We start from the raw sequence: 27,017 nt of genomic DNA, 5'->3' as shown, positions 1-27,017 counted from the left end.
TCCCGACTGCCTGGGCCTCCCAAAGTGCTGAGATTACAGGCGTGAGCCACAGCCTCCACCCTATAATTGCATTCCCAAAGAGCTAAATTGGAGGTGGGAGTAAAAGAGAAAAGTAAAAATAATCAGTTTTTCTAAGAAAATGGGTAGTTGGTCACAGCCCTATCTACTAGGGCCTTTGCAGATGTTCCTATCTGCACTGTGCTTCCCTCTCTTGTTCTAGTTAACTTCTGTTTATCTTCCAGATCTCAGCTGCAGCCGCAGTTCTAGGATAACCTTCTCCAACTTCTCAAACATAATCACCATGATTACTTGATTTGTGTGTTATACTAGACAGGTAGTTCCATGAAGAGATTGTATCTCTCGGTCTCCTTGTATGAGCAGCGGGTAGCTCTGCACCTAGGAGGCTCAGTAAGAACAGTATTTATGAACTAAATGACCGAAAGTTGAAGGACTGCCCACCTATGCACCGAACCTTCCGGAGGGGCAGGTCTACTGGCGTCGCGCGTCGTAAGACGTCACTTCCGCCGGAAGATTCTACTGAGACACCACTCAGATTCCTGTCACTTCTCAAAGCATCTCCGTCGCGAACATGGCTCTGCCACCCTTTTTTGGCCAGGGTCGCCCAGGCCCACCGCCCCCGCAGCCGCCGCCTCCCGCTCCCTTCGGCTGTCCGCCACCGCCGCTGCCCTCCCCGGCTTTCCCGCCGCCTCTCCCCCAGCGGCCTGGCCCTTTTCCGGGGGCCTCCGCCCCCTTCCTTCAGCCTCCGCTGGCTCTGCAGCCCCGAGCCTCCGCGGAAGCCTCTCGCGGCGGCGGCGGCGGCGCTGGCGCTGGCGCTGGCGCCTTCTACCCGGTGCCACCACCGCCGCTGCCTCCGCCGCCGCCCCAGTGCCGGCCCTTCCCGGGGACCGACGCCGGCGAGCGGCCGCGGCTGCCGCCTCCCGGCCCGGGGCCGCCCTGGAGCCCGCGCTGGCCTGAGACGCCGCCGCCGGCCGACGTGCTCGGGGATGCGGCCCTCCAGCGCCTGCGCGACCGGCAGTGGCTGGAGGCGGTGTTCGGGACTCCGCGGCGGGCGGGCTGTCCGGTTCCCCAGCGCACGCATGCCGGGCCCAGCCTGGGCGAAGTGCGCGCGCGATTGCGCGGGGCTCTGCTCCTGGTGCGGCGGCTGCGCGGCCTCAGCCAGGCCCTGCGCGAGGCCGAAGCCGACGGCGCCGCCTGGGCCCTGCTGCATGCTCAGGCCGCGCCACTGCGCGCGGAACTGGCCGACCAGCTACAGCCGTTGACGCAGGCTGCCTATGTGGGCGAGGCGCGGAGGAGGCTGGAGAGGGTCCGGCGCCGCCGGCTGCGGCTTCGCGAGAGGGCCCGGGAACGCGAGGCCGAGCGGGAGGCAGAGGCCGCGCGAGCGGTGGAACGCGAGCAGGAGATTGACCGCTGGAGGGTCAAGTGTGTGCAGGAGGTGGAGGAGAAGAAGCGGGTGAGAGCAGCGGCCGCGCATGGGGGTAGGAGTGGTGGTGATTGGAACCTGGAGCAGCAAGAAGCTTAAAGCTTTCACTTCCCAGGGCTAAACCTCTGTCCTTACGCTGAAAATGATGCGATAGCTAACCTTTCCACCTCATACTATCATGTTAATTGTGTGTTAATGATGTATAGTACACAAAACAAAAGTTCCAGGTGCACTGTAAAGTCCTGTAAACACAAAATATAGGATTACACAGTGACTTTGTACGAATGACAGGTCTCCTCCCTCCTGCTCCAATGTTGTCCACTTACTAACATTCAAAAACGACAAGTGTGTAGTTCTTGTGTCTTGTACTGCCCTAGGTGATCTTAAGAATACAAAATAAGGCTGGGCGCGGTGGCTTATGCTTGTAATCTCAGCACTTTGGGAGGCCGAGGCGGTCGAATCACGAGGTCAGAAGTTCGAGACCAGCCTGTCCAACATGGAGAAACCCGTCTTTACTAAAAATACAAAAAATTAGCTGGGCGTGGTGGCACGCGCCTGTAATCCCAGTTACGCGGGAGGCTGAGGCAGGAGAATCACTTGAACCTGGGAGGTGGAGGTTACAGTGAGTCGAGATCGTGCCATTGCACTCCAGCCCGGGCGACAGAGTAAGACTCTTTCTCAAAAAGAATGCAACATATAGGCTGGGCGCAGTGGCTAGTGCCTGTAATCCCAGCACTTTGGGAGGCAGAGGCCTGTGGATTGCGAGGTTAGGAGTTCAAGACCAGTCTGGCCAAGATGGTGAAACCCTGTCTCTACTAAAAATACAAAAATTAGCCGGGCGTGGTGGCGGGCGCCTGTAGTCCCAGCTACTTGGGAGGCTGAGGCAGGAGAATCGCTTGAACCCAGGAGGTGGAGGTTGCAGTGAGCTGAGATCACCCCATTGCATTCCATCCTGGCGACAGAGCAAGACTGTGTCTCAAAAAAAAAACCAAAATATAGAGAACTTGGGGACGCTACCTCAAGGAATACATACCCTAAGCTGATGGGGCAGTAGTGATTTCCCTAGAATTCCTTTGTTTGCAAGTTTAAAACGGTATATCCGCAGGTTCAGCAGTGGTGTTTTGGAGCATTTACTACATATATACTAGGAGCTGCGCTAAGGTCGTTACATATACCAGATCTTGAATCTTTATAACAACCTTGAGAAGTAGGAAGTATGCTAATTTTACAGGTTAGTTAGGAAATTGAGGCATAGAGAAGTTAACTTGCCAACCAGTTTGTGGCAAGTTATACAACACAGTTGTGTGTGGCAATCACACAACCAGTTTGTGGCACTTCCCCATATTAGATCCCAAGTTGTCTGATTCTAAAGCATATTGATCTCAGACTCCTTAAGCAGGGCCACGGAAAAACTGGAAATTATTCAGATAGTTGTCTAAGGCATTGCCTTTTTTTTGAGATTAAATTTTGCTCTTGTTGCCCAGGCTGGAGTGCCATGGCGTAATCTTGGCTCACCACAACCTCCACCTCCCGGGTTCAAGTGATGCTCCTGCCTCAGTCTCCTGAGTAGGTGGGATTTCAGGCATGCACTGTCATGCCTGGCTAATTTTGTAGTTTTAGTAGAGACGTGGTTTCTCCATGTTGGTCAGGCTGGTCTCAAACTCCTGACCTCAGGTGATCTGTCTGCCTCAACCTCCCAAAGTGCTGGGATTACATGTGTGAGCCACCGCACCTGGCCGTCTAAGGCATTTTCGTTACTTTTGAGTGCCTATGGGGTTCCCTATCCTCCTCCTCATTATTTCTGTTATTATTATGTTGTAATACATAATGAAATAATTATACAACTCACCATAATGTAGAATCAGTGGGAGCCCTGAGCTTGTTTTCCTGCAATAGTTCCATCTAGGGGTGATAGGAGACAGTGACAGATTCTCTAAGGAGCCCACAACCTAGATCCTTCCCATGCACAGTTCACAATAGGGTTTGTGCTCCTTTGAGAATCTAATGCTGCTGTTGCTGATCTGACAGGAGGTGGAGCTCAGGTGGTAATGCAAGCAATGGGGGAGTGGCTGTAAATACAGATGAAGCTTCACTTGCTCACCTACCACTCACCTTGTGCTTTGTGATCTGGTTCCTAACAGGCCATGGACTGGCAAATGTCCGTGGCCCACGGTTTGGGGACCCTTGGCTTAGATATCTGTGGGAGATCATGTCAATACAGTGTAGTGTGTGTTAGGATTTCAACTGTAGGTGCTATAAAAGTCCAAAGAAGGGACATCTAATTCACTAGGGGAATGCTTCCCAAATGATGTAATGACACATAAGCTGAGTCTTGAAAAGTCAACCAGGTGAAAGTAATGGGTGCAGTTCTAGGGAGACAGAGTAATCTAAATGGAGAAGTGGAACAGCTTGCTGTGGGCTGTAATGGCAGAATTACAGGCACTTATTTGACAAATGGGGGAGAGTGCTTTAGGCAAGAGGATTTTCTCTACCACCCATGGTGGGGATTTTTTTTTTTTTTTTAAAGACAGGGTTGGGGGTGGGCTCAGTGGTTCACATCTATAATCCCAGCATTTTGGGAGGCTGAGGCAGGCAGATTACTTGAGCCCAGGAGTTCAAGACCAGCCTGGACAACATGGTGAGACCTCATCTCTACAAAAACCAAAAATTAACCGGGCATGGTGATGGCTGTGATTCACACCACTGCATTCCAGCCTGAACAACAGAATGAGACCCTGTCTCCAAAAAAAAAAAAAAAAAAGACAAAGTTTCACTCTGTTGTCTAGACTGGAGTGCAGTGGGTTTGCCATAGCTCACTGCAGCTTTGAACTCCTGGGCTCAAAGTGATCCTCCTGCCTTAACCTGAGTAGGAATAGCTAGGGACACATGCCATCATGCCCAGTTTCCATGGTGAAGATATTGGAGACAGAGTCTTATAGGGAGTGGTTTGTGGAACTGGGGTTTAGTCTATGTGTGAACCAAGTCAAGAGTAGGACAGTAATCTTTGATATTTGAAAGGCTGTCACGTGGAAGAGATCCTTGGGATTTTACAGCAGTGGAGCACCAACATAGGTTGTCATTAAGAGACCTTTGTAGAGGTCTCAGCCTTTCCAACCACATTCTTTATTCTCCCTGGGAATCTGAATCTTCAGGTCTAGGAGTCTGCATTTTTAACAAGCGTCTCAGCTTAACAAGATAAGTTGGACATATGCTCCCTGCACTACACTTTGAGAAACACTAAGGAAGAAACAAAACCAGTGCTATGTGGAAGGTACAGAGAGGAGAGTTTCTCCTTTAAGATGAAGGTTGTACCATCGGTGGAGGGGCATAACCTCTTAGCTAGAGGTGAGTTGTGTAAGGCCTAGGAAATTGGGATGTAGATTCAATAGAGTCTCTCTTAACCTGGAGACTGTCTGATCCTTTGAAATCTAACCACTGGGCAGCTATTCTCTGCTGTAAGTTTGTTCCTATTACAAGGTCTCATGGGCTTTGCTTCTCCTCCAGGAGCAGGAACTCAAAGCAGCTGCTGATGGCGTACTATCTGAAGTGAGGAAAAAACAAGCAGATACTAAAAGAATGGTGGACATTCTTCGGGCTTTGGAGAAGTTGAGGAAACTGAGGAAAGAGGCTGCAGCAAGGAAAGGTAACTGTGGCTTTTCATTCTTCCCTTGTTCCCGTCCCCTTCTTTACTCTAGTGCTTCCCACCCCAAATATTATTGAGGGAAAAATACTTGAAACTTCATGATTTTCACCTTGTAGGGTAACTGGGGTTGTCAGCAGTAGGTCAGAATTTCTGAAGCAGGAGGCCTCAAAAGATGTTTAGCCTTTGGTAGCCCAGATTGAAAAGAGAGGCAAGTGTGGGAACCCATTGCACTGTCTTCACCTGGACTCATCATTTCTACTCTAGGCATTTCTGGCCACACTCTTCTGAGTGGGCTTGTCTGGCTAGTCAACTTTGCCTTGTGCCAAGGTGAAAGCTTTTCACCCTTACTTGGTGCTCCAGAAAGTGTTGAAAACTTGGCATGCTTTTTCAGGTACATTTCAAACCTGAATTATTTCTATTTGAAGAGGTATGAATGGTAGGACAGGACAGGGATTGCAGACTGTGTGGATTTCCCCATCTTCCCTGCGTGTCACCGGTCTCTTCTTGCCTCTAGAGGAAGCACCAGACACCATAGCTAGACAGTTTAAGCTTCTCCACAGAAATTTGTTCCATCCATGCTGGCTTTCTAGAAGTTACCCAATTGTGCTTTCCATTTGCCTGTCTGTATCTTAGCTGTTGTTATTCTATTCACCTGGAGGACCCTCAGTCCCATCTTCACCATTTTAGGATCTCAGTATTTAAAACCAAATACTTTCATCTTTCATCCTTCCCTGATCTGGGCTGAGGTAACCTCCTGCTGCTTCTCACTTGCACCTGCTTTGGACTACATTGCTGATTTATTTAGTAGATTGTGGGCCTTTGGTATTCACCAGAGATATTTGAGAGTGTACAAATTAGCAAATGCCACTCTAGCAAATGATTTCCCCTGTGTTGTTTAAAATATACCATTCTAACTAAGAAGTAGAACAAAGGAGGAGGAACAGGGATTCTTTTAGACCCTTAAGAAAGTTGTGTTGGAATAGGACCATTTTCTATTCAGCCAGGCTTATTTGCTAGCTAAGTGATTGGATTCTGCATACCAGCCTTCAGAGTGGCTAATTCACATTTAGACCTCAGAAACAGATGTCTCCATTGTGGTAATCTCAGGGCATTTATAAATCAGAGGGAAGTTAGCATCTGCTGTGTCTACCCGTCTCTCTTTTTCACTAGAAAGCAGAACCTGAGAGCTGTTATTTAATATTCCTCCACCTCATATCCTCTGTGAGGTGAGTGCTCAGTAAACTTCTGCCAGGTGAATTTACCAGCATTTCCCAATATTAATCTTCCTCACTTTGGTCCAAAAGGAGGAGGAAATTTTAGGAAAATCATGATCTATAGAAATAAACAGACTTTGCAGTATTAACGGACTTGAATGTAAAATGATTTGGTAAGTAGCAGCTGGTTGCATGTGTACTTAAAATGAGCAGCTAACTCCCTCTTCAAGATGTGTGCACCTCCAAGTGAGTGCTGAATGATGAGGCTGAATAGTTTAAGCAGGACCATGTTGCAAAAAAGACCATGTAGCATGGTCTTATGGTCCACGCTAGAGTTCTCACTTAAAGCTGTGGGGAACCACTGAAAGTTTTTAAATTAAATGATGGCAAAGATCAGTGCCAGTAGAGCAGAGAAAGTTTTGGAGCATCCAGGAGAGAGAGAGAGAAGGGCAGAGAGACTGGTAGGGCTATTGGGCACAGACAGTGTGGAAGCATGAGCTGAGAGTCAGTGTGTAGGAGAAAAGTCAAAGAATTGAGAGATAATGAATAAAAGTGTATATGTATAAACCCATGTACATATAAATAAATAACTTAGGGAACTTAGAGTACAGGAACTAAAGGGAAAAAAATGAAATGACTTCCCGGTTCTAGCCTCATCTACTGAATAAGTGAAGATAGCTTTTTTTTTTTTGAGACGGAGTTTCGCTCTTGTTACCTAGGCTGGAGTGCAATGGCGCGATCTCGGCTCACCGCAACCTCCGCCTCCTAGGTTCAGGCAATTCTCCTGCCTCAGCCTCCTGAGTAGCTGGGATTACAGGCACGCGCCACCATGCCCAGCTAATTTTTTGAATTTTTTAATAGAGATGGGGTTTCACCATGTTGACCAGGATGGTCTCGATCTCTTGACCTCGTGATCCACCCGCCTCGGCCTCCCAAAATGCTGGGTTTACAGGCGTGAGCCACCGCACCTGGCCCTCTTTTTTTTTTTTTTTTTTTAAAGATAAGGTCTTGCAATGTCCCCAGGCTGAAGTGCAGTGGTGCGATCATAGGTCACTGCAGCCTCATACTCCTAGACACAAGCAATCCTCCCACCTAAGCCTCCTGAGTAGCAGGGACTACAGGTGCACACCACCACACCTGGCTAATTTTTAAATTTTTTGTATAGATGGGGTTTTGCCATGTTGCCCAAGCTGGTCTGGAACTCCTGGGCTCAAGTGATTCTCCCACCTTGGCCCCTCCCAAAGTTCTAGGATTATAGGTGTGAGTCACTGTGCCTGGTGGATACCATTCTAACTGAGAAGGAAAACAAAGGAGGAAGAACAGGTTTGGGTTGAGAAGTTCAGTTGGGGACCTTTTGAGTTTGAGGTGTGTGTGGTACATCCTGGATAAGAGTTCAATAGCATGTAGCCATGAATCAAAATGACCTTAAGGAGATTAATAAGCATGAGATGAGGGCCAAAAAGACAAAATTATAAGGAATGTTAAAATCAAGATAGAAAATGAGAAGAACAAAAAAGAGACTTAAGAGGTCAGAGAGATGGGAGGAAAAGATAGACTCCCCGCTTCCTTCTAGAAAGTGGCAAGTTCTTAGATTGTGTAATCTTGGTGATATGGTTTGGCTGTGTCCCCACCCAAATCTCATCTTGAATTGTAGCTCCTGTAATTCCCTTATGTCTGGGAGGGACCTGGTGGGAGGTAATTGAATCATGGGGACAGGTCTTTCACATGCTGTTCTTGTGATCACGAGTAAGTCTCACAAGAGCTAATGGATTTATATAGGGGAGTTCCCTTGTACACACTCTCTTTGCCTGTTGCCATGTGAGATGTGACTGTTCCTTCTTCACCTTCTGTCATGATAGTGAAGCTTCCCCAGCCATATGGAGCTGTAAGTCAGTTAAACCTCTTCCTTTTATAAATTACCCAGTCTCAGATATATCTTTATTGGCAGCATGAGAATGGACTAATACACTTGGACAGGTTCCTTAAGCTTCTCTGAACCTTGGTTTCCTCATCTGCAAAAAGGGAGTAATGATACTACCTACCCATGGGGTGTTGTGAAGATTAAATTAATAAATTTGTGTAAAGTACTTAAAACAGTCCTGGCACACAGTAAATGCTATATACATGTTTTATGTTATTATTATTTTTATTGTCGAGAAGTAAGAAACATCCTGGGAATTAGTATCCAACTGGTCATTAATGACCTATGCTAGGGGCATTTCAGTGGATTGGTAGGGGTAGAAGCCAGACTACAATAGGTTAGAGAATGAATAGGAGATAAGAAAAGCAAACAGAAAATTCAACTTATTAAAAGATTGCTTGTGAAGAAAAGGAGAGAGCAAGATCAGTACCTGGCAGTGTGTGTGGTAGTGGTGATGGTGAGGGGTGTGTGTCTTTGGGTCATGGAGAAAACTTAAGCATGTTTAAAATTGCTAAGAGAAGAAGCGAGTAGAAGGGAAAGGGTCAAAGAGAAACAGGAAGAATAGTCGATGGCTCAAGGTCCTGTGGAAGGTAGGTTGATTCAGATCCCAGGTAGAGGGATTAACTTAAGTGGAGAAGGACCCATCTTACACAAGCAGGAAAATGAAGGAGGTGAAGATGGGTATTGATGCAGATGAGTGCAAGTGGGGACAGATATTTGAGGGATTTCTTGCCTGCTGGCTTGTTTTCTCTGGGAAACAGGGTAAATGGTTTGCTGAGTGCCAGTAGAGAAGTGGGGCTTAAGGAGAGCTATGGGTCCAGCTGATATATATTGGCAACGGATCACACAATCAGATGACCTCTTCCAGGAATACCCTAGCTGGCAGGTAAGCACAGAGCATGGGGCTGTTGGGGTTTTGCTTTGTGGGATGACTGTGAGTTTTGTGGTGAAGGAGTGGCAGGAGGACAGAATCTGATACATCAGGTCTGAAGATTTTGATGAAGCTACCAAATGAGTCTCTGGGGAGAAGGAACTAAGAGTACTATAAGGGAGAAAATTGTAGTCCAAGAAGATAATAATCAAGTTTAAGACTTAAGAGGCAGAAAATTTTTTCTGCTAATGCCAAGGTCCAAAGACTGAACAAGACTGCAAGCATGTGGCTAAAGGGGAATAGAGGCAAAGGCATTGTGTGTCTAGGAGCTGCAGGACTAGGGGAGTGAGTAGTGAAAGTGGAGGGAAACTACATGGTGCCAGCATGGGGTCAAGAGGAAGACTGGGTGAGGAGTGCCGTTTCCTTTCTTTTTTTTGAGATGGAGTTTTACTCTTGTCCAGGTTGGAGTGCAGTGGTGCAGTCTCAGCTCACTGCAGCCTCCGCCTCCTGGCTTCAAGCGATTCTCCTGCCTCAGTCTCCAGAGTAGCTGGGATTACGGGCATGCACCACCACGCCTGGCTAATTTTTGTATTTTTTTTTTAATGGAGACGAGGTTTCACCATGTTTGTCAGGCTGGTCTCAAACTCCTGACCTCAGGTGATCCGCCCATCTCAGCCTCCCAAAGTGCTGGGATTACAAACATGAGCCACCATGCCTGGCCCAGGAGTGCCATTTCTGAGGGAATATGTTATGTTGACCAGGGAGTGAACAATGAGGGGCTGAGAGAGACGTGGGTAGGTGGCCCAGGTCCAGCAGCCCAAGATGGGAGCAGCCCACATCTCTTCATGGGGTCTTTAGGCTATTGTAGGATGATGGAGTGTCTGTGTATTTTCGTCATACACAGATTTTAGTTGCAACAGCGACTGTATGGCTTATAAAATCTAAAATATTTACTACCTGTAAAGAAATGAAACAAAACCATTGAATTATTACAAAACAGAGTGACAGCTTAAATTTGTCAGTGTATAAGAATTTTGTGTATACTTGAAAAATATTGGCCTGGCAATTTAGTAGAAGATGAATTTTTGAGTTGTAGAGTTTCTGTACTTGAGAGTGAGTGAATGGAAACCTGTCGAATTAAAGCAGTTATGAGAAAATCATCTGGAGAAATGTTAGCCTTGAGAGTGAGTTCCATAACCACTTAGCTATAGTGGTTGAAGGAGGAAAGAACCCTACCTCTAAATTACAACTTTACAAGAAACAGAACTGCTCACTTTGAAAAACCATTGTTTTATGCCATTTTTCAGCTCAAACCGAAAATTTAGTGCTCAAAGCTGGCACTATTATATCTCACAAGTTGCAGCATAAATTTGGGCCGGGCGTGGTGGCTCACGCCTGTAATCCCAGCGCTTTGGGAAGTCGATGTGGGCAGATCACAATGTCAGGAGATCGAGACCATCCTGGCCAACACAGTGAAACTCTGTCTCTACTAAAAATACAAAAATTAGCTGGGCATGGTGGTGCGTGCCTGTAATCGTAGCTACTCGAGAGGCTGAGGCAGGGGAGTTGCTTGAGCCAGGGAGTCGGAAGTTGCAGTGAGCCAAGGTGCCACTGCAGTCCAGCCTGGCAACAGAGCGAGACTCCGTTTCAAAATGAACAACAAACAAACCCTGTTGAAAATCATTCATTCATTGAAGAAGTATCTATTCATTACCGTCTCTGTGTCAAGTGTTAGGTAACTGAGCAAATGTATAGCTTTTTTAGGAAGCAGTTTATAACACATCTTGTTAGTCTTGAAAGTATTCACAAGGATTTTCACTCTTGAGAATTTGAAATCCACAGGAAGGGAAAAAGTAACATGCCCAAGAATATTCATTGTATCACTGTACAATAGCAAGACATTTGGAATAGCTTAGATGTCCAGGAGTAGGAAACTTGTAAAGTATATTCTAGTGTGTTGATTTGATGAAATAGGATACGGCCATTAAATAACTATGAAGATCAGAGAAGAATGTATAAAATCAACAGGGAGAAGTGGAAATTACATACATATAACGTTGAACTATATGAAGTTGCTAACACATGGACAAAAAGACCTGAAGAGAACATGGGAAAGTATAAAATGGTTGATTATGGTAATGAGATTAGGATTTTTTTCTTTCTTTCTTGAATCTGGCATTCTTTCTTTTTATTTTTTTGGAGACAGAGTCTGGCTCTGTCGCCCAAGCCAGAGTCCAGTGGCATGATCTTGGCTCACTGCAGCCTGTACCTCCTGAGTTCAAGTGATTCTCCTGCCTGAGCCTCCCAGGTAGCTGGGACTACAGGCGCATGCCACCATGCCTGGTAAATTTTTGTATTTTTAGTGGACACGGGGTTTCACCATGTTGGCCAGGCTGGTCTTGAACTCCTGAGCTCAGGCAGTCCACCCGCTTCTGCCTCCCAAAGTGTTAGGTTTACAGGCATGAGCTACCATGCCTGGCCCTGTACATAGTATTGCTAAAATGTTTGGGTAATATGTTTTCCTTTAAAATTTTCAAGGACTGACAGGATAGATGATACGCACGTCACTCTACATTGATTCATTTAGCAGCTTTTGTATTGCAGGGCCATTGTGGTAGTGAGTGCACAATTGCAGTCCACTCAAGTATTCATTAAGTTAAAATCTTTTTTCTTATGAAACTTTATGAAAAATTTCACACATGCATGAAAATAGAATACCTACTCATTATCAACTATGATACCATTGTCACGCCAAGAAAATTAGCAATAATTATTTGATATCACCTAATAACCAGTCTTTTTCCAGCTGTGACTTTAGATATGTTGGCTATACTGTTAGCTGACCTCATAGTTAAATCAGGATGATAGCCATTCTGGTTTTACTAGGACATGGGGCTTTCAGTGCTACATGCGGGCAAACCAAAACAGCAGACTGCAAGGTTAGTGTGGTTGGTTTAAGTGTATCTTCCTCACCATCCAAGTGTGCACTCCCAAAATTCACATTCCGTCAGAGGGAGAATTGTTTATTACTTAAGTCTGGGAGTTGATGCTGAGGGAATTTCACAATGAAGTTAAGACAAGTTCCTCCCTTTAGTGAGCTCACTGTTTCAAGTGAAGGATCAAAACCATTAGAAATAAGCGAAGTCAGGCCGGGCGTGGTGGCTCACGCCTGTAATCCTAGCACTTTGGAGGCCAAGGCAGGCGGATCACCAGAGGTCAGGAGTTCAAGACCAGCCTGACCAACATGGTGAAACCCCGTCTTTAAAAAAAAAAAAAAAAAAGAAATAAACGAAGTCAGAGGTTAAGTGTCTGATCCAGAGGGAGGAGTTGAGAAACGAAGGGGAGGGTCAGAGTAATTGAATACTCAGAAACATCAAATTGAGCCTTAAAGATTGGGTAAAATTTCCAAATTCCAACCAATACATACTATAGATAGGACTTTGAACCTATTCATTAGAACACAAATTATTGAAGAAAACATGTGTAAAAGGCCATTTGGGCTGGATGCAGTGGCTCAGTTTGGGAGGCCAAGATGATAGGATTGCTTGAGGCCAAGAGTTGGAGATTAGCCTGGACAACATAGCAAGACCCCACACAAAAAATTTAAAAATCAGCCAGGTAGGGTCAGGCACAGTAAAAATTAGCCATGTAGGTCAGGCACCAGGTAGGGTCAGGCACAGGATTACAGGCCTGTAATCCCAGCCTTTTGGGAGGCCAAGGCAGGAGGATTGCTTGACCAGGAGTTCCAGACCAGCCTGAGAAATATAGGGAGACCCTGTCTCTACAAAAACAAAAAAAATTGGCCAGATGAGGTGGCACACGCCTGTGGTCCCAGCTACTTGGGAGACTGAGGTGGGAGGATATCTTGAGTCCAGCAGGTCAAGGCTGCAGTGAATCGTTATCATGCTACTGCACTCCAGCCTGGGCAACAGAGTGAGACCCTGTCTCCAAGCCAGGCATGGTGGTGCACACCTGCAGTCCTAGCTACTTGGAAGCCAAGGTGGAAGATCACTTGAGCCCAGGAGTTTGAAGTTGCAGTGAGCTGTGATTGTACTACTGTACTCCAGCCTGGGTGATAGAGTGAGGTCTTGTCTTAAAAATAAATAAATAAATAAATAAAATGCCATTTTGTTCTTTCTGCCCAGGGGTCTGTCCTCCAGCCTCAGCAGATGAGACTTTTGAGCATCATCTTCAGCGACTGAGAAAACTCATTAAAAAGCGCTCTGAACTGTATGAAGCTGAAGAGAGAGCCCTCAGGGTTATGCTAGAAGGAGAACAAGAGGAAGAGAGGAAACGAGAATTAGAAAAGAAACAAAGAAAAGAAAAAGAGAAAATTTTACTTCAGAAACGTGAAATTGAGTCCAAGTTGTTTGGGGATCCAGGTATGTTGGTCTATAACCAGTGGAGAAAGTGAACATGCTAGATTGATAGCTCTTCTCATCATGGGTGATCTCAACTTAAGCTAAGAGGTAGGCAACAAATGACACCTTCCAGATTTGCAGTTCTATATCATAGAACTCATGGATACAGATGAAACCCATTTGCTCATACTGTCATAATCATAGGCTCAGTCACCTTGCCTTGAGAAATACACTGTGGATATCAAGCATGATAACATGGTATTGTGCTTTTCTCTTTCAGACGAGTTCCCACTTGCTCATCTCTTGGAGCCTTTCCGACAGTATTACCTCCAAGCTGAGCACTCCCTGCCAGCGCTCATCCAGATCAGGTCAGAGGGGCAGGCTCTCCATGTTGTCTTTCCCTTAGGTAGCAGGAAGCACTTGATAAAGTGCTTACATTGTTGAGGTCTATTACTGTCTTTTTTTCTTTTTTTAGTTCCTCATGAAACTTAAAAAAAATTATGGGTTTGTAATGTTTCCATGTTTCAAGGATGCTGCATACATCTTGTTTAGTCCTCATGAATCCTTGAGAATTTGAAGTCTCTATTTTTATAGGTGAAGAAACAAACTCAGGTTGTGACTTGCCCTTTGTATTAGCCCATGTTATAGATGTTATAGCTGTTATATTGATTTAAAGCATTGATTTCCTTTTCCGAATTCTCTTCTGGTGCTAACCAAACCCAGGAAGAAGAAACCCTCCACTATGTACTTGCCTGTGGAGATGGTTTAAGACCCATGCTGACTTCTGAGCTTACGTAAAGGTCAGAGCCCAGAAACTTGGAACAAGGAGGCTCATCTGAATCTGCAGTTCTTAAGGAGCTGGGCAAAGTTTTCAGCTCTCTGGGTCCCTCTTTCCTAACCTATAAAATGAAGACAGTGGACTAGACTGTGGCCTTCAAACTTGAGCAGCAGCACTCTTCCAAAATGTAGTCTTTTGAGGAAACGATATGTGAGATAAATGGAATGAATGGATTCCTGAGGCAGTATAAATCTGTTGTTGCCTAGAAGCAATTTGTTGTTTCTAGATTTCCCCAAACATCTGCTTGGGGCCTAGGGGTCTTCAGAGTGTGGTTTGAAAATCACTGAACTAAATGATCTCTAATGTCCCTTCCAAAACCTCAGCAGTTTGTGATTCTTATAAAAGAATGCTCTTTAGCATATCAAGTTTATATTCTGGAAAAGTTTATTTTTTGCTAATGTACAAGTTTTAGCTTTTAAACATAAGTACAGTCAATTCTCATTATTCATGACAGCTATATTCTCTAAAGTCACTGCAAACACTGATTTCAGAATACTGAACATCACTCCTAAAGGAAACACAGGTAGATTCCTGTGAGCCTCTGGTCACAATGTTTTTGTCAACACTTTGTTGTATGTGTGTTTCTGTTAAAGACACCTTATTTAATATATGTTGTTGATTTACTAACATTGAACTCACAGTTAATTGTACTATACCTCATGCCTAAATGAAGCTTACCTAACACATTTTCTTCACAAAGCATATTACAGTCTTCTTGCACTTAGGAACACTACACTTAGGGCCATTTTAAACAGCAACGTCATCAGTAAAAAGTGCAAAATTGTGGAAAATGTGGCACTAAATAGAGAAAAGAACATGTTTATATTAATAGGAGCTGAAAAAAAGGCAGAGTAATTATTGCCGCCTTTGACCTCAGCTGGTAGCTGCATTTTCATGACTCAGATTTTTTTGCCACTGTGTGTGTCTACTAGTATCCATGAAAGGGCCACAAGTGATTGATTTGGGGGTTACAAAATAAATTTTAGTTAGTAGGCACATATGCAAATACCCAGTCTGCAAATAATGAGGATTGACTTTGTTATTTGGTTATCCATAAGGTTATAAGTTCTTCAGATTTTTTCTTCCTTTTACGTGTACATTTAAGAAATATAGTCATTTTCTTGATGCCTAGAAATCAAGTTCTGTAGTAAGTTAGTATATCAGTCATTTGAAAGCTAAGTCTTAGAAATAGAATATTCAGTTGCTGAACATCTTATCTGGAATAAAACAGAAATAAACAATTGTTCTATAATGTTCTTATTAAGGCATGATTGGGATCAGTACCTGGTGCCATCTGATCATCCCAAAGGCAACTTCATTCCCCAAGGATGGGTCCTTCCCCCGCTCCCCAGCAACGACATCTGGGCAACTGCCGTTAAGCTGCATTAGTAAAGATGCTCCGGGAGTGTGGTCCAGCCAATGCTCTTTCCAGCTCTAAATATTAGTGATGCTGCCATCTTTTGCTGTAGACGAAACTGCAACTTCTAAATTCCATGTGGTGTTCCTCTACCCTGAAGTTATGCTTTCCTTCTGTGCTCTGTGCTGGCCAGAGGTTCCTCTTGAATCAGGAGATTAATGTGGTTCTTCAGGAAAGGACTTAGGTGAACTGAGGTTATTACCACAGGCAGTAAATGACCTTGGTTCACCAGATTTGCCTCTGTTTTGAGGGGCTTGGTCCAGAGTGACTTGTTAATTTACTCTAACTTCCTTGTGTGGTGATGGGTAAGTACACTCAAACACTCAATACAGGTGTGCGATGGGTAGATTGCACAACCCTTCCACTAATAGTGAGTGTGAAGGCAAGCTTGATGCAAAACCTCCTGACCTTTTCCACCTGAAGAGCCTTTTGACTTCTAGGAAGAAAGGTCAAAAACATGTTATCTTCAGTTTTGTTAATCCCAGTTTGTGTGCAGCTTGGGAGGCTGCTAGTTAGGAAGATGGCAATGGCTGTAGGCTGAGTTGCCAGAAAAGATGGTGGCCTAGTTTTATTTTCATGTGGAGAACTTAGAAAACCTTAAGAGTACCCAAATTGGATTATGTGTTAATGGACGATGGCTGTATTTTTTCCATGTTAGAAGGATCCTAATGAAAGCACCTGTTTTTTTACGTTTCTAAGGGTCTAGTTCAGAATCACCAAGGATATTTCCCTGATGGGAGTGGGACCTTAACCTCACTCCATCACATTGTAGGAGCCAGTGTAGCTATGGAATTACCTTAGGAACCCAAGCTTCTAAAACTATCCATGTAGTCAAATCTGGGGGAAAAGCAAAAAATAATAATAATACTTATTTTTTATATGCATTAATAAATGCTGTTGTGCTTGGAGATGATCACTCATATAAACATAATTTTTTGGTTCTGTTTTGGTTTTTTGCCAATTTTGTTATTTATATTTTCAAAAAACTAAATAAAAATCATTTTTATTTTTTAGTTTGTGCCTTTGCTGCCAATTTGTTGCCTTCTAAATCACTTAACACACACTTTCACATTGATGAAACATATTTTCATTCAAAAATTCAAATTTATTAAGCAGGCATTTGTTATGGGAATGTGAATCTTAAAGCCAAACTTTATGTGCAAAATCCAAGTCTGGATAGGCAAGGATACCATCAGTTTTGGAAATGATGTTATGTACTGTAGTTGGAAGATTTTGGGTGCAAGATACTAATGCCTTTGTCCCTTTTCTGTTGTTTAATTTGCATTAATTTATACATTATACATTATATAGAGTTCACAGATACGTAATGAGTGCCACTTGTCTCCAAAATGTATGTGTAATCTTATAAATCTTAAAATCTGGTATGCTTAGTCTCATAGAACCCCACAATCCTCTGTGCCTTTTTGTTAGAAATCTCCACCATTTGCTCTCTGATGAGATGTAGGAAGAGTAGAAATAGGTGAATTATGCTATGTGTGTTTGGTGTCTGGACAGCCTTGCCACCAAGACATCTGCTGTGAGGGCAGGAAATCTGCCACCACAGGTGGAGAAAAAAAAATTCCCTTTTTCCTTTGGCTCTTGCAAGGTTTTAATAAAGTGAGTAAGCAGGCCGGGTGCTGTGGCTCATGCCTATAACCCCAGCCCTTTGGGAGGCTGAGGTGGGTGGATCACCTGAGGTCAGGAATTCCAGACCAGCCTCACCAACATGGCAAAACCCCGTCTCTACTAAAAATAACAAAAATTAGCCAGGCATGGTGGTGGGCACCTGTAATCCCAGCTACTTGGGAGACTGAAGCAGGAGAATAGCTTGAAGCTAGGAGGCGGAGGTTGCAGTGAGCTGAGATCACGCCATTGCATTCTATCCTGGGTGACAGAGTAAGACTCTCAAAATAAATAAAACCAAAAAAGAAAGGATTACCTTTGTTGTTTGGTTTTTATTTGTAAGATTTTCCTGGTTTATTACCTGTGTGTTAGTGGTGGTGGCAGCAGCCACTGGTTCTTTCAGGTTTAGAGAGACTCATAGTAGTGTCTAATGAATTATACTTTCAAGAATATGAGCACTGTTACTGTAATCTTACCCCACAGTCTTTTTTTTTTTTTTTTAACTTGGAAAATTTCAAATACATTCAGAAGTATAGAAAATAGTACAATGATTTTTTTTCCCATATACTCATCATCAGCTTCAAATCATTATCAGTTCATGGCCAATCTTTTTTCATCTATACATCCTCCACTCACCCTGGATTATTTTGAAGCAAACCTCAGTTATCAAATTACTTCATCCATAAATATTTCAGTCTATAGCTTTAAGTGATATTTTTAAAAAATCTAACCACAGAACCATTATCGCATCTAAATAAATGAATAATAACTCCTTAATATCACAAATACCCAGTGATTGTTCAAATTGCCCTCTCATAAATGTGTTTTATATTTTGTTCAGATTAGGATCTAAATACAATCCATACACTGTTGGTTGCATCCTTGTAATGCCATGTCCCTCTGTTGTCGTATATCCTGTAATTGAATAGTTAAACAGAAATGTACTGTCCAATATAGTAGCCACATTCAGCTTTTGAGCACTTGAAATGTGATTTATTTGAGTTGAAATGTACAATTACATATGTGGATCGCATATTTCTATTGGATAGTGCTGATCTAGAGGCTTGATCACGTTTGGATTGGAATTTTCTGAAAGGAATACTTCACAGACAGGATGTATACTTCCATTCAGGAGTCACTAATGTCTTGGCTCTTTTTGTGATGTTAGCGGCCACTGATAAGACCTAGATCATTCATTCATGGGGAGAGGAGTCAAAAATTGTGATAGTTGCAGGCCGGGCATGGTGGCTCACGCCTGTAATCCCAGCACTTTGGGAGGCTGAGGCGGGCGGATCACCAGGTCAGGAGGTCGAGACCATCCTGGCCAACATGGTGAAACCTCATCTCTTAAAAAAAAAAAAATAGTGATAGTTTAATTCTGTCATTTTTATATTATTACCTGGAATACCTTAAAAAAAAAACTCTACAGAAGCATTTTGTTTTTAATAAATTCAGTAAATACAAAGAATATTAGAAAGCTATGAGAGAAAGAGATTAGTTCTTAAATACTAAGGGTATTTAGCCCAAGTGGCTGAGTTTATGATGTCAAAGAATTTGCTGCTACAAGCCAACCAACTTAATCGCTCTAAATCCATTCATACTCCTATGCCCATGTGACATTTGTAACAAGAAGCTTAGGCTTGTACCATCTGTTGTAGCTATTCACTTATACATGCTTTGTCTGCAGGGAAGGTCTCCTGGTAATTACAAGGTAAGTACAAAGTATATCTTACTCCATTTAAATAAGTATAATATGCAATATATGAAAGGAATGAGAACACTCTGAAATAGTAATGATTTATGGAATAGTGATTAAATGAGACATTATCAACTAAATTTGTTTTTTCACCTATTTGTCCCAGATATATATTTTTTTAAATGCTTAGAACCTATAACCTATTTCTATATGATGAGCTGTTTATCTTTTTGTGAATCCACATAGTAGTTCCTGGCTTGCCATATCTGGCCATACATGAAGAGCATGTTTCCAGTGCAGAGTTCATTTGCCTTTTGGAATAAATTTGGTTTTTCTTAGTTTCCAAAGTAAAGATTGAGATCTCTGAGGCAAGTGGTGTTAGAGTGCATAAATGTGCAGAACAGTGGACACTTTTCCCTCAGCTTTGTTAATTCATGCTGGCCAGTCTGGATACCAGAATTTAAATTGTGTTCTTTGGGAAATGATTTTTTATTTGCCATTTTCCAGGTACTGTGGTTAGATGCTAGGGATGCAAGAAGGGGTGAACAGACAGGATTCCTGACCTCCTGGAGTTTGAGTTTAGAGTGAAGAAGCTTAATGATTATAACAGGTAATTAGAGTCGTTAGAGATAATTGTGATAAGTGCTACAAGGAAAACTACTTATCAACCAATTTATGTTTCATTCCAAATGTTTATTAAGTGCCTATTAAGGCTAAGCAAAATGCCAAATACTCCCTAACGTCATAGAGAATACAGGTAATGAGGAAGGTAGATATTAACCCAACAATCATAAAAAGTATGCTGAGTGCTTTGAAAGAAAGACATGGTTCTGAGATTATGAATTAGGATTTTTCTTCAAATGGTTCTGTGACACATTTAATTGAAATAATAGAAAATGTGTATCATATAGTAAGGGTAAGAATCATTATTCAGTTTACATATGTGTATGCTAGGAAAAAAGTATACTATGGGTCACAGTAAAAAAAAAAAAAATACCAGGTGTGGTGGCTCACACCTGTAATTCCAGCACTTTGGGAGGCCGGGGCAGGTGGATCACGAGCTCAGGGGTTTGAGACCAGCTTGGCTAAGATGGTGAAACCCCATCTCTACCAAAAATACAAAAAATTGCCAGGTAAGGTGGTGGGCGCCTGTAATCGCAGCTACTTGGGAGGCTGAGGAAGGAGAATTGCTTGAATTTGGGAGATGGAGGTTGCAGTGAGCTGAGGTTGCAGCACTGTACTCTAGCCTGGGTGACAGAGCAACACTCTGTCTCAAAAAAAAAAAAAAAAATGGTAAAGGCCACTGTACGAGGTAGACCTAACCAAGTTTGAGTGTCAGGGAAAGCTTTTTTGAGGAAGTGATGTTTCAACTGAGCTCTGAAAGATGAACAGCTTTTTTTTTTCCTTCTTGAGACAGAATCTCTTTCTGTCATCCAGGCTGGAGTGCAGTGGTATGATCTCGGCTCACTGCAACCTTCATCTCCCAGGTTCAAGCAATTCTCCCACCTTAGCTTCCCAAGTATCTGGGACTACAGGCATGCACCACCAGGCCCAGCTAGTTTTGTATTTTTAGTAGAGATGGGGTTTCGCCATGTTGGCCTGGCAAGTCTCGAACCCCTGACCTCAAGTGATCTGCCCACCTTGACCTCTCAAAGTGCTGGGATTACAGATGTGAGCCGCCATGCCTGGCTTTTGAACAACTTTTAATTAGTTGTGGGGAAGCAACAGGGAAGAACATAGTAAGTATCTGGAATAGCACAGGCAAAGGTTCTGTGGGGGCTGAGAGACCATGGCAATTGAAGGCTAACATGACTGGATGGAGTAAGATGGGAGGAGAGGAAACAAGCCAGACACTGCAAGGCTTCAGAAGTTTAATTTTTATTTTGAAAAGCAGCTAGGAAGCATTGAAGAGTTTTAAGCAGGGAAGTGGCTTAGGTTTGTTTTGTTTTTTTCTAAAGAAGGAGTCTTGCTATGTTGCCCAGGTTGGTCTTGAACTCCTGGGCTCCAGCAATCCTCCCACCTCTGCCTCCCAGAGTGCTGGGATTACAGGCATGAGCCACAGTGCCTGGCCAGGAGTGGCTTAGTTTTGAGTTTTGAAATGATTATTCTTGCCTCAGTGTGTGGAACAGAATTATAATAATAAAGCATGTGAGGATCCATGGAGATGAGTTGTCCAGGTGAGAGATAATGGGGGCTTGGATTCCATGGTAGCAGTGGAGGTAGCATGAAATGGCTGGATTCCAGAGATTTAGGAGATAAAACTTGGCAGGGGATTTGAGATGATGGTGCTGAAGGACAGGAAAGCATCAGAGATGAATACTTGTGCACCTGGCTCAATGTCACCATTCCTTGAGACAAGAACGCTGGGGATGAGGAGCAGTTTGGGGAGGGGGAAAATCAGTTCACTTTGATACATTGAGTTTGAGAAGTCTTGAGGGAGACATGTTGTAGGCAGTTGTGTTTATGAGTTTGATCTCAGAAGAGAACTGGATAATTTAATTTGTGAATCATTGGCAGGTAGTTGAAGCTCTAGGCAAGGATAAAGTCATTTAGAGAGTATAATGACCTTTGAAAACAATACTAATGTCATTGCCTGGACCCCACTTAGACCAATTGCTGCCACCTTCACCCAACCCACTCCCCATCCCCATACCCAGATGCAGGCAAATGGGCACCACCTCATGGGCTAGTGTTTGAGAGGTCTTGGCTTAAAATTTCCCCAAGTATGCACAGCTTGGCTTTCCTAACATCCCCAACATCCCTACCCCACCCCACCACCTCAGGCCTCTTCTGGGCTTTGCCCACCACCTGCTGAATGGAGTCAGCACTCAGCCTGAAGTTCAGAGTTCTCCCCAGCTCTACTCCAGTCTACCCTTTCAATCTTACTTCGTACTGCTTCCCAGCACAGACCGTCTGCTTAAGTCAAGCAGCTTGTCACCTCTTCACTCCACCCTGCAGATTCCTCTGCTCTCTTCCTCACAGGCTTTACTCTCACCTTCCAGGGTCAAGGTCAAGTCCTATCTATTTCCTGAAGCTTTTCCTATGACCATAAGACTAGAACACTCCCCTTCCTCTAGAGAATACTATTACATAATGATCCGTACCTCTCATTTTGTACCTAGTGAGGTGACCCTCATTTTAGAATATTTTCTAACTAGATGATATTTTTACTATAGCCCTTGCCATTCTTAAGAGATATAGGCTGGGCATGGTGGCTCACACCTGCAATCCAGCACTTTGAGAGGCTAAGTTGGGCGGATCACCTGAAGTCAGGAGTTTGAGACCGTCTCTACTAAAAATACAAAAATTAGCCAGCCGTGGTGGTGCATGCCTATAATCCCAGCTGCTCAGGAAGCTGAGGCAGGAGAATCGCTTGAACCTGGGAAGTGAAGGTTGCAGTGAGCCGAGAAGATCTCACCACTGCACTCTAGCCTGGGTGACAGAGTGAGACTGTCTCAAAAGAAAAAAAAAAAAAAAAAAAAAAAGAGGTATGTTCTCCAAATCCTCAAACTCTTGTTAAAGTATCCTAGGAACCAACTGTAGGGCTGAGTAGAAAATACCTATTACGATGCAGATGCTCGGCGGAAGTTGGAGAGAAGGCTGCCCTATACCTGCTAAGTGGACAGTCTCAGGAGAACTGTGTCCCTCCCTTGGTAGGATAGTTCAAAATTCAGATGATAGCTGAAAATATGAATAATAAATCTGAGAATGCCACAACTTGCTGAACTTTCCTCTGTCTCCTATAACAACCTTGTACCTCAAAGGTCCCCTGTAAGAACTGGCCGATGGGGCAGATAATTTACTGGTTACAGTGGGACCTGCCTGATCCCGTATCACAAAGGCAGCATAGAGAGCCGCCTCCTGATGTGCAGGGAGACCAGCTCTAGGAATGGAGTGGAGAAACCTTTTGAGTCTTATGGATAGCAAGACACTGACAAGAGTTGACAGATGGGGCAGGAGATGAGGGAATTAACGGATTTGCCCACCTGCCTTCATTTGACCTCTCTGCACTCAGATTACCCACCCTACCTCTTCACATGATGCTCTCATGAGAAGGGGATGACTGTGGTGACCCCTAGCAGGGCAGAGCTTTGCGTCATCCTGGCAGGGATGACAGATTGTATTGAGCCAGAGGCACTCCCTGTTGCAGATTCCCTGGTAATCCCTGATTGTTTGCAAAATGCCAGACTGTGGTCAGAGTCTAGATTCAAGTATATATTATAGGCAGTCGTGAACTTAAATTCTGTGTGAATGAGTTTGTTATTTTTTTTTTTGAGATGGAGTCTTACTCTGTTGCTTGCCCAGGCTGGAGTGCAGTGGTACGGTCCCGGCTCATCACAACCTCCATCTCCCAGATTCAAGCAATTCTCCTGTCTCAGCCTCCCAAGTAGCTGGAATTACATGCATTGCCACCATGCCCAGCTAATTTTTATGTATTTTTAGTAGAGACGGGGTTTTGCTATGTTGGCCAGGCTGGTCTTGAACTCCTGACCTCAGGTGATCCATCTGCCTCGGCCTCCCAAAGTGCTGGGATTACAGGCATGAGCCACCACACCCAGCCAAGTTTGTTCTTTTTTAAAGGCAACAGACTCAATATTTAATGTAGTTTAAAATACCTAAAAAATCGGATTCCTGGCTGTTATGAGTATTGCTAAATGAAGGACAGATACTATACTTGATCTTAGTCAAAAGGCTAAGAAGTGATGTGTGAATGAGTTCTTAATTCTTGGCTTTCAGGTGTAGTAGATACTGTTGAGTAATACTAAGTGACTTTCTGACCAACAGTGAATGAGGGTTACAGATGTTCCACATCCTTATCAACACTTGGTATTGTCAAGCTTTTTAATTTTAATCTTAAATTCATGGTTGTATGTTTGTATAGTAGTATCTCATTATTTTATTTTGCATTACCCTGATGACTAATGAAGTTAAACAACTTATCATATTTGCTATTTGGATGCTTTCTTTTGTAAAGTGCCTATTAAAATCTCTTGCCCCTTTCTTATTGTTTATAGAAGTTCTTTGTATATATTGTATGAGTCCTTTGTCAGATAGATGTGTTGCAAATATCTTCTCCCACTCTGTGAATTGTTTTTGTTTTAATTCTATTAATGGTGTATTCTGATGAATGGAAGTTCTTAATTTTTTTTTTGAGGCAGAGTCTCACTCTGTTGCTTGGGTTGGAGTGCAGTGGCCTGATCTTGACTCACTGCAAACTCCACCTCCCGGGTTCAAGTGAGTCTCCTGCTTCAGCCTCCCTAGTAGCTGGGATTACAGACATGTGCCACCATGCCTGGCTAATTTTTGTATTTTTAGTAGAGACAGGGTTTCACCATGTTGGCCAAGCCGGTCTCGAACTCCTGACCTCAAGCGATCCACCTGCCTTGGCCTCCCAAAGTACTGAAATTACAGGCGTGTGAGCCATTGCACCTGGCAGAAGTTCTTAACTTTAATGTAATCCAGTGTATCAGAATTTTCCTTCATGGTTAGTCTCTTTTGGAGCTTTTTGTTGTGGTGGTGGTGGTTTTATTTTTATTTATTTTTATTTTTTGAGACGGGGTCTCATTTTGTTGCCCAGGCTGGAGTGCAGCCTGGACTCACAGCTCACTCATCTCACTGCAGTCTCATCCTCCCAGGCTTAAGCAATCCTCCTACTTCAGCCTCCTGAGTAGCTGGGACTACAGGTGTGTGCCACCATACCTGGCTACTTTTGTATTTTTTATAGAGATGGGGGTCTTTCTTTGTTGCCCAGGCTGCTCTCAATCTCCTAGCCTCAGCTGATCCTCCTGCCTGGGATTATAGGCATGAGTCAACATACATGGCCCCTTAGCCCTTTGGTAACTTAAGAAATGTTTGACTATTGCAAGGCCATGAATATAGTTTCTCATTTTATCTTTGAGCTTTATTATTTTACATTTTACATTTAAATCTACAGTCTACCTGGAATTGAGTTTTAGGTATGACGTGAGGTAGAGGTCAATATTTTTTTTTAACCCAGATGGATATCCAATTGATCCAGAACCATTTGTTTAAAAGACTTTCCCTTTCCAACTGCTCTACAGAGCCAATTTTGTCATAAATCAAAGATTTATGTGTGGATCTTTTCTTTTTTTTGTCCTGTTGGTCTCTTTGTAAGCCTGTAAGTCACTGTCTTAATTCCTATAACTTTAAGGTCTTGCTATCTGATAGTAAAAGTCTTCCACTGTGTTGCTTCTCCAAGAGCGTCTTGGCTTTACCTGGTCCTTTGCATTTCATTTAATTTTAGAATTAACTTGCCAATTTATACCAAAAAAAGTAATGAAATTTTGATACATGGGATGAATAAGTCAGTTGGAGGAGAACTGCTATCTTTACAAGATTCAGTTTTACAATCCTTGAACATGGTATGTTCCTCCATTTAACCAAATGTTTTATAGTTTTCTGTATAGAGGTCTCCTACAGCTTTTGTTAGATTTAATCCTAGAGAACTGATACTAATATAAATGATAACTTTTAAATTTTTCCTTTTTTTTTTTTTTCTGAGATGGAGTTTTGCTCTTGTTGCCCAGGCTGGAGTACAATGGCGTGATCTTGGCTCACTGCAACCTCTGCCTCTGGGGTTCAAATGATTCTTCTGCCTGAGCTTCCCAAGTAGCTGGGATTGCTGACACTCCTGGCTACCACCACACCTGGCTAATTTTTGTATTTTTAGTAAAGACAAACATCATGTTGGCCAGGCTGGTCTCCAACTCCTGACCTCAGGTGATCCACCTGCCTCAGCCTCCCAAAGCATTGGGATTACAGGCTTTAGCCACTGCACATGGCCTAAAATTTCCATTTCTAATAAAATTTTTAAAATTCCATTTGCATGATTTACTATTTATATAGAGAGAGATGTAACTGATTTTTTTTTTTTTTTGAGACAGCATCTCACTCCATTGCCCAGGCTCAAGTGCAGTGACACAAACTCGGCCACTGTGTGATGTTTTAGAGATACTCTTTATTAGTTAAGAAAATTCCCTTCTATTCCTAAGTTGCTGAAAGGGTATGGGTATTGATTTTATCATGTGTTTGTCTGCATCTATGGAGCTATATAATTGAATAATTTTTCATCTTTATTCTATTGATATTTATCTTTATTCCCATTGATTGATGTGGGAATGTTAAGTCAATATGTCTTTCCTGAAATAAACTTAACTTGGTAGTGTTATATTATTCTACCCATAATTATTTTTAAGATTTTTTGCATCTGTGTTCATGAGAGATTGGCTTCTAATTTTCTGGTCTAGTTTGGTATCATGGTTATGGTAAAATTGGCCAGGTGCAGTGGCTCACGCCTGTAATTCCAGCCCTTTGGGAGGCTGAGGTGGGCAGATCACCTGAGGTTGGTAGTTTGAGACCAGCCTGGCCAGCATGGTGAAACCCTGTCTCTTCTAAAAATACAAAAATTAGCTGGTGTGGTAGCGCAAGACTGTAATTCCAGCTACTCTGGAGGCTGAGGCAGGGGACTCACTGGAACCCAGGGGGCAGAGGTTGCAGTGAGCCAAAATTGTGCCACTGCACTCCAGCCTGGGCGACAGAGCAAGATTCCATCTCAGAAAAAGAAAAAAAAAAAGGTTACGCTAAAATCAAAATGACTTAGAAAGTATTCCTTATTTTCTTCTTCCCTGGAAGAGTTTATGTAAATTAATATTGTTCATTTCTTAAACATTTGGGTGACAATTCTTTTGATGAAATGCATTAGAACTAGTGTTGGGGATCACGTTTTAGAAAACAGTGGTCTAGAGCATGATTTAAATATGAAATAGTGAATTCCTATGTGAACGCTCTTGTTTTTATTCATTTCCTTCCTTTATGGGGCACTGGCCCCGTCACCTTTTCCTTTCCAGCTGTTTGGGGCTCAGCTAAGTGACCACACAGGAGAGCAGTGAGGCCATTTGAGGCCTGAGCCTGGTCCTCAGGACTTGACTCTCTCTCCTTGCCATCAAGCAGCTGCCCCAATCCTGCCAGGCA

At 43.3% G+C, this 27,017-nt stretch overlaps 1 protein-coding gene and 1 pseudogene across 2 annotated transcripts; one reads left to right on the top strand and one right to left on the bottom strand.

The window, feature by feature from the left end:
- Positions 1-589: 589 nt before the first annotated feature.
- Positions 590-26,982, top strand: PDCD7 (programmed cell death 7). Of its 2 annotated transcripts, none has more exons than XM_064361436.1 (6): positions 590-1,471; positions 4,946-5,084; positions 13,236-13,472; positions 13,732-13,819; positions 15,555-19,040; positions 26,894-26,982. In XM_064361436.1, exons 1-5 carry the CDS (start codon positions 590-592, stop codon positions 15,676-15,678), a joined length of 1,470 nt encoding a protein of 489 aa, XP_064217506.1. In that variant the 3' UTR covers positions 15,679-19,040; positions 26,894-26,982. The 2 variants fall into 2 exon arrangements, with proteins under 2 accessions (XP_064217506.1, XP_064217507.1); XM_064361437.1 differs by lacking the exon at positions 26,894-26,982 and adding an exon at positions 19,533-22,295.
- On the bottom strand, positions 23,525-23,730 carry LOC135268738 (U2 spliceosomal RNA; annotated as a pseudogene).
- Positions 26,983-27,017: the final 35 nt, after the last annotated feature.

Source organism: Aotus nancymaae, unplaced genomic scaffold, assembly GCF_030222135.1.
Source record: "Aotus nancymaae isolate 86718 unplaced genomic scaffold, 86718_ANA_hifiasm-v0.15.2.pri h1tg000041l, whole genome shotgun sequence".
NCBI lineage: Eukaryota > Metazoa > Chordata > Mammalia > Primates > Aotidae > Aotus > Aotus nancymaae.
Note: the sequence above shows the minus strand (reverse complement) of the source record. Positions and strands in the feature narration are given on the sequence as shown.